The 8375-nt window shown below is 37.7% G+C and overlaps 1 protein-coding gene across 1 annotated transcript; it reads right to left on the reverse strand.

Moving 5' to 3' along the window:
• Positions 1 to 672: 672 nt before the first annotated feature.
• LOC143627328 (cytochrome P450 87A3-like) lies at positions 673 to 5500 on the reverse strand. Its single transcript, XM_077097179.1, has 8 exons — positions 5188 to 5500; positions 3781 to 4102; positions 3539 to 3688; positions 2822 to 3073; positions 2666 to 2755; positions 1182 to 1260; positions 978 to 1084; positions 673 to 868 (listed from the first exon to the last, which is right to left on the reverse strand). Exons 1-8 carry the CDS (start codon positions 5385 to 5387, stop codon positions 737 to 739), a joined length of 1332 nt encoding a protein of 443 aa, XP_076953294.1. The 5' UTR covers positions 5388 to 5500; the 3' UTR covers positions 673 to 736.
• Between the last annotated feature and the right edge of the window lie 2875 nt (positions 5501 to 8375).

Here is an 8375-nt window from a genome sequence, read left to right on the forward strand (position 1 = left end):
TTGGTCTTTTACATGGATATATACATGATTGATAGATGCGGATTGACACACTCCGCATATCTTTATTTATATGAAAACAGATAATTAAACTTGAAACTGCTAGGACAAGTTACATATCCTCTATGTGATTTGTTATCTTGCAGGCTTGCAGCTAGCTTTATAAAAGAAGTTTTTCATAACTCTTAGATTTAACAAACTGATTCTAATTCTGTTTATCTTTCTCAAAGAACTGAACATGAAATCCATTAGGAAAATGTAAAGCTGGAGTGCGTAAAATATCTCCACCTTTGATCGGTTGCAACCTAAATTTGTAAAGGAAAAACAAGTTAAATACATCTCTTAATTTAGTTCAATCTCTAGCATAATAACAATATGGGGTCAGCTATAGACATAGACAAAGTGTTTCACATCTAATCCCACACCGTTGTGGACGACCATCTAGATAGAGGTTGGACTGTCATTTTGACAAAAATTCCAAATTTGATGTTAGAACGATCGTCGAGATAGAGGTTGGACTTCTGTCTTGACCAAAAATTTTCAGTGTTTGACTGTCTATTATCATAATAGTCATCTGGATATTGGCCGGATAGTCGTTATGACCAATAATTTTTAAAGTTTGAACTTTTTGTCATCACGAACGTATTGAGTGTTTTTTGAACGGCCGTCCCATGGTGCTAAATGAGATGGAGGTGATGTAACTATAGCATGACCCTAATAATATATTCTTGATTCATCTTTACCTATATTTGGTCACTAGGCAATGAAGAAAAACAGCCATTTCAAGTCTAGCCAGATCTGCTCCTACACAATACCTCTGGCCACCTCCAAAAGCCATGAAAGTCTTTGATGCACCTTTCAAATCCATCCCCTGCTTGAAAGTTACAATGCATGCAATTTAAGTTTTCACAAGAAGTACTTTATTACCATTAACTAATTTTCTATGAAATGTATGAGAATGAACATATTATTATTATTACCTCCCATCTCCATGGATTAAAGTCAAGTGGATTTTTATAGTTAACTGGATCTAAATGGACAGCTGGGGGGCACACCATCACCAGCCAACCAGATGGGATAGTGTAGTCTACATTAACCAATTTTTAAATCAAGTACACCCATTAATTATTTTTATAATATCAAGAAATTCATATACAATATATTGATGGATATTCAGTATTTACCTTTGAACTTGAAATCCGTTACAGCTTCACTGAATAGCACTGGAACTATGTTACCCAGCCTTAGTGTTTCATTTATAAGCTGTAAGTTATCTAATCAGTTATGAAGAGGTAGGTCCCAGCAGAGCCCAGTTGGACCCGCAAGACTTACCTTGAAAAGGGACGTCTGCGCAGTTGAACCCGCAAGACTCCTTAACGGACGTCTGCGCGGTTGAACCCGCAAGACTTAACTTAAAGGGACATCTGCGCAGAGACCAACTGGATCCGCAGGACCCACCATGCTCAGAGACGTGACGTCCTTACGCGCAGTACGCAAGCTGTCCCCGCAGGAAACGCCTCCCAATGGTCGACGTACTCCGCCTGTTCCCGCTGTAGCGGATACTAGCCATCAGGGAAGGCTACCCGCGCAGCAAGGCTACACGCACAAGGCACTAAACTCTCAAAATAATTCAGTAATGTCACCTGAAGAAGGAATGAGCAAAGCCGGGAATACTCCCGCACAAAGCCGGGAAAACTCCCGCCCAAATGAGCCAGTCCGTACGATACTGGAGGATCTTTTGTACTGTACCTGACGAGGTATGGACAAAAGATCTGACCAAGGATACGACAGCTCACTGACAACAGTATGACGAGCAGCACGCTCTTGTACTGTATGTCACTATTAGCCGCTGCCTACTCACCAACCTGTCGGAGGACGTGCATGGCCTGCAGTTGGTGGAACAGGAATAGTACACAGCCGGCGTGGTCACTATCAGCCGCTGCCTACCCACCAACCACCAGCATGGCATGTGCGTAGCCCACAGTTGGCAGAACAGGAACATTATTCAGCCGGCTGTACCTTCTTGGAAACCTACCTTCGGCTATAAATACTCTAATACCTTGGAATGGTATTATCTTATCTCATATCTCATATCTTGATATATTACCTGATATCTGCTCTAGTCATTCTCTTAATATACACTTATATTCAAGAGCAATCTAGTCTGATTCTCACGCCGGAAGGTGGTCACAAGGAGGTACCCCCCCTCTCAGTGACGAGCTCACGGTGTCTGTTTTGCAGGTTATCAGAAGAACCATCTTCGCCGGATCTAACCCCTCGTGGGAAACATCTATTTAACCCCCAGATTATCCGTAATCTGCCGGGGTCGCTTAGTGTTTCTTCAAGTTAATATACGATTATGCTAATTGAGGAGAAAGGGACAAATAAAAAATCTTAGTTAAGAAGGCAATGAGTCAAACGACACAAAGTTGTCCAAAGTAAATCCTTTTTGAATGTACAAACTGCTTTATTTAAGAAATTGATTATTAAGTGTAATCTTACGATTTTTGTAATCGTATTTATCGTTGTAACATTTTATAAAAGGTTCACGAATGGACGAAAAAGTGTTTTTGAGTCAACATGAACTAACGCGAGAATACTTTAACCTGTCTATCTTGCAATTTCTACTTTTATCACTAACTATAAAGACCAAGGATAATATATAAACCTGAAAAGTGAATGTCATCGACTTATATTCTTCCCATGTAAGTCCAGCCTTCGGGTTTTCCCGGCTTCTTAGGATTTTCTCGTGCTCTTCCTGTATAAAATTGCAAGCATGTTAAATGAGTGAAACATTTTTAGGGATTTTAAACTCTTCGCATACCGTCAATTCCTTCAGTGCCCGAGGATTATCTGTTAGAAACTTGATTGCCATTGTTATAGCTTGGGAAGTTGATTCAAAGTTAACAAACAATAGCCCAAATATAAAGTCCAAAGACATTTCTTCTGTAAGAATTGTATCTTTTTGCTTGAGTTCTTCAAGAACATAATCAAAGAAATCATGTTGGACCTTGTTTGGTTGGGCATTTCTTGCTTTTAGCATGTTCTTGAGCGTCGTCAGCACCTTCTTTCTCCCCTGATTATATTAAGATCAAGAATGGCAAGGGTCTCTTAACTCTATAAGTAATAAAATTATATACAAAATTTTAACTAAGAGGATAGTTCATGTGGTATTGATATGATATGGATAAGATACATATATATATGAAAATTACAAACTTAGTCTAATGTTTTGCATGTGAATAACATGGTTAGTCCATAACCTGGATGGGCGTTCTCTTATGAAAGTAAATATTCTTTAACCTCATTTCTCTTTTATTAGTATACATAGTTAAAATTACCAAAATAGACTTTTGAACAAACAACCCAATAAAATAGACTTGTGTCGGCTAAGCCTCAAATGCCTCAGCCAATGGGTCCTATTTGTCATATCCTGATTGGACCTTTCGGACACGTTTCTTTAGCAAAGGTTTAAAGTCAACGTCTATTTTGTTGAGACAATCAAATAAACTATGCACATGAATTAAAATCATATTTCTACCTGCAGACACTTGTAATAAGCAGTTCCGGGTATCTTTAAAGGAAACGAATGGAATCCTTGTACAAGAGCATCAAAATTTTCTCTTAAATTCTCAGATGACTTCTCCGGATCATAACCTATCAGTTTTCTTCCAATGAACTCAAATATCATCTGATTAATTAACACACCATTATAATATAAATTCATATCATAAATACAAGTTAATAATTACTTGTCACGTTGAGAAAAGATCGAATACTTACATCTGCAACTGCTATTTTCAAGTTCACTGTTTTATGACTAGCCCACACCTCCATGTTCCTTGTTATTACACTTTCAACTCCTGAAAGTGTCTTTTTAAGGCTTTGAGGACCTATAACAGTTAGGATCATGTTCTTGAGATACTTTCGGAAGCTTCCATGCATAGAAGCTACAAGTTGGTTCCCTATTACCTTTTTAATATTCGGTGGGTACCAGCTTTTAAAGGATTGGCCTTGCTGTTGGAGCACCATATAACTAAGTTCCAAATCAGTGCATACTATAACTCGCGAGCCAAGCAAACTAGTTCGAAATATTGATCCGTATCTAAAATACAAAAATGAATGTCACAATTTAATGACTTGAATTGTAATTAAAGTGCATAATTATTTAACCTCATAAATTGACTTGTACAAAAATAAGTACATTTTTACATAAAATCATGTACTTTCACTCATATAAAATAGTGTTTTGTTAAAATATGTACTGTATTCTTTCAATTTGTATCCAAAAGGTATGTAACTTATAAATGTTTATTTGTGTTTTGTGCATGGGCTTATACTGATTAACGGGCCTGATGGAACTATGAGGGATATGGGCCTGTGGCAGTTCGTGGGCTTAAGTTTGATGTCTATATCTGGTTGCATCCAGATTTGATCTTCGTCTCGATTATTCACCAAATAAGGGTTTTATCACTCAAGGGGTCAATCTACATCAAATCTACTAGAGCGATCATCAGCCGTTCGACATTTGGGTTGTATATCAGAACGGTTATTAGTTCGGATTAGGTATTATTTCGGTTTTACGATCTAAGGTTTGCAATTGTATTTTGATCGTCTCTTTCGTGTTCTTGAGCGATTATAATCATTCATCACAATGATGATTGATGTTGTTTGTTAGCTGTTGCCTTGATCGTTTTGTTGATTTCATATTCGGTTTGCTTTGTATCAAAGATCTGTTTGTGTTACGAGTTTATCTTTTTGATTAATGAGAAGATTTTGAGTTTGTGACATGTTTACATCGAAGTAGAAGTAAATGGACAACAATATGTGTCGCTAAACGTTTTGAGATAGCAAAACTAAGATGTTTAAAAATACATTCCTGGGTCATAAGACTCATAATTACTATTCAATCACAGCCCGTTGGACATGACTAAGTAGCTCTATAGCTGCATGAAAGGAAGCCAAAAGTATCAAATACGCAAACGGTATAAAATACATGCTGGTTGTCAAGAAACATCTTCTCTTGTTTGGTCACTTTACATGAAGCATATTATTTTGTAGCAAAAATGTTTAATAATAGCAAACACATTATTTAGTGAAAGTATATATATGTACTATAAAACTGCATGTCTTAACATCTTATATATGCAACCTCATTTTTTTACCACGTCTAGAAAGCACATTATTTACCTTTTTATTCTGTTCTTAATGAAAGGAGGAGTATCGAACGTTTGATTTGGGTTGGTGAACTGTAGAGCTTCACCGACTAGCGGCCAACCCATTGAACCAGGAGGAAGGTTTCCGCTATATTTAGGGTTCCTCCATCTATAGACCCAATGGGTAATGCTTACTACTAACAAAGTTGCAATGCATAGACCAACAGCCAACATAATTTGCAGTATGCAAGAAAACTAATTATAAAGACTCTAATGAAGGTAGAATGAGAAGCAAATGGTGAGGAGTAGTCATATACTTATATAACCATGCATGAAAAAACAAGAAAGATTGGTTTACCAAGCAATCTCTCAACAATGGGTCAATATGCTAATACCTAATTGTTGACTTATAGTTTTGCATTTAATTATGAGAGAATTTGGAAAGGAAAAAAAAAAGAAAAACTACATAGGAGAATAGGACAAAGTAATAGATGTTACAAAATGGTAGGGTGGAGAACAATGTCAACTGGTTGATTTTCTTTTTACAACGAACAATTTGGCTAAACCCATAAAGGTCACAAGAGGATTTGGCTAAACCCAGTAAACTTTGCAGTGCCTAGTGGTGCTTCACCCAGACTTAAACCAAAGAATTCGGAACATTAGTGGAATTTGAGCCAGCGACGTTAAACACAAGAAACTTATAAATGTGAACTTAAGGCAAAACTCTTAACCATCCTATCAAAACAGAGGTGGCAACTTTTTAAATTGATAAGCGTGTGATCCAGCACATATATTTTGTGTTAAACCTGCTAATTTTAACATGACTTGTATAACTCGTTTAGATAAACGAATTGCCTAGTTGTAATCAAGTTATAAATGAGTTAGACAAGGTTTCCTATCTAAAGGATGAGAGATTAAATCTTCTAGATGAACAAAAAAAATCAACAAAAACTGTCATTAACAAAAAAGTGGTAAATTTAGGTGTTGTTTGTTTTTGAAGACAAAAATTGTCTGTAATCTGATTTCATCTGATTTAATGTCTGCAACTGAAGATGTGGTCTGAAAGTCTGCAATCTGAAAATACAATACTGTTTGTTTTATAAACTGTAAATCGTCTGCATAAGCTGAAAATTAGTTACTTATCATATATATTACAGTATATAAAAATCATTTAACATTTATAGACTACTAAAATAATTGGTAGTGGTGTACGAACTATGAAAATGGGTGGTGGTAGACGATTGTGGTAAGCGGTGGTGATGGACGGTTGTGGTGGTGGGTGGTCGACGGTGATGGTGGCCGACAATTGGTGGTGGTGGTGATGAACGGTGGTGGTGGATGGTTGTGGCGGGTGTTGTTGGTGGTGGTGGTGGTGGATGGTGGCAGGTGGTGGTGGCGAGGACGGTGGGTGGTGGTGGTGGTAGTGGACGGTGGTTGTGACCGACGGGGGTGGTGGTGGTGTGTAACATCCCAAAAATTCTAGAATAATATTTAATATAATATTTGCGTCGGGTGAAGTATTTGAGTTAGTGGGTTAATGATAATAATATGATAATAAAGCTTAAGGGGTAGCGGGCTTGGTTAATAGAATTAAAGATGGGCTTAAGGGAGTATAAAAACCCCCTTAAACCCTAATCCTTTCCATTTTTATCCAAATCTACACCATAACCTACACCTTGATAAACACATACAAACATTATCCCTTAACCCGAGCCAAGATTCAAAGGCAAAAAACCGAGCTTGTTGGTGCCGGAACATCGAGACGAACCAAAACAACATCAAGACTAAACCGTGCTCGTAAACCTACTCGTTTAAGGTACGTTTATATCAAGAACTTGCTCGTTTAAGTTCGGATTTAGCCTAGAAATCATAGATCTGTTTTAGTATGGTAAAAACGAATCCAACGAAGCTAAACTTACTGAAATTGATTACAATTTGATAGGCTAATTGTTAGTATAAAAACCCGCAACATATATGCATAAATCGCACCCTGTAAACCTGATGTTTTTAACGATTGAATGGTTATGGTTTGTAGGCGCTGGCTAGACGATTCCAATGATACCTAAATCATGATATTTGGTTAAGAAACGAAGGAGTATTGCAGATCTAATACATGTTGACCGTTATTCGTTCTTATCAATTTTGACTTTGACCTCTGAGTCAAAGTCTGGATAAGACTGATGTGATTCGCTAAGGAAAGGTAACGAATTGATTAGCCAATTTGTTCTGGCAAGACAAAGAATCAGTTCACCAGTTCGTTATGGCAAGATAACGAATTAGATCACCCATTCGTATGCCCAGATAACGAATCAGCTCAACCAATTCGTTATGTTTAGATAACGAATCAAGTCAAGGTCAGATAACGAATCAGAATGACAAACCAGTTGACGAATCGGGCTTAATTCGTTATAGCAAATTGGTTAACGAACTAAGATAACGAATTAAGCTGGTTAACGAATCAGATCATGTAATGGATAACAAATTAGGCTATGTTTTCATAACGAATTAGGCTTAATTCGTTAAAGTGATTAAGATGGTGAATTGGATAATAAGTTAAAATCCTAATGGAAAATGTGATAAGACAGCTATTAGAAATAAAATTTTTTCAAGCTGACCTGGCAGCTCGATCCCAGCCAGGGGCTCTGCCCCTTGGACCCTGCTAGGGGCTGCCGCCCCTAGAACCCCGCTGTCAGGGGCGCTGCCCCCGAACCCCCGTTCGTTGAGGGTTGTGAATAGACTAGAATCGTGATATAGATAGTAATAGTTAATTGATATGTGTAATCGTTATACAGTTAGCCGTGCCAGCTAAAGAAAGGATTAACTACTATCGGTGAATGTAGCAGGATTCAGGTGAGTTTCTAGCCCCATGCCAGCTAAAGAAAGGATTAACTACTTCGGATATTGCACGTATCGACAAGGGGTATGGTTGTTAAATGAATGATGTAAAGAACACCTAGAGTGTTCTTATGCTATAATGTAATTATTGTATATGTGAAGTATGTGTATACAAGTACACTAATGGTATGTGAGTCCTACGTTCGACATAGTAAGTTAGGATGGCAAATCCCTCTAACTTCTGTTGGATGTAGACTTGGCAGGTGATGGCGTAGTTAAGGACTGCGGGCCTTATACGTGATGTAGATGATAGATGTAAACGTAGATAGGGACGGTGGGCCTTATACGTGTTATAGAAGGTAGACGCCAACGTAGATAAGGACTGCG

This window comes from Bidens hawaiensis, unplaced genomic scaffold (genome assembly GCF_021521415.1).
Source record: "Bidens hawaiensis isolate Kalapana, Puna unplaced genomic scaffold, B.hawaiensis_p1.1 tig00004618_1, whole genome shotgun sequence".
NCBI lineage: Eukaryota > Viridiplantae > Streptophyta > Magnoliopsida > Asterales > Asteraceae > Bidens > Bidens hawaiensis.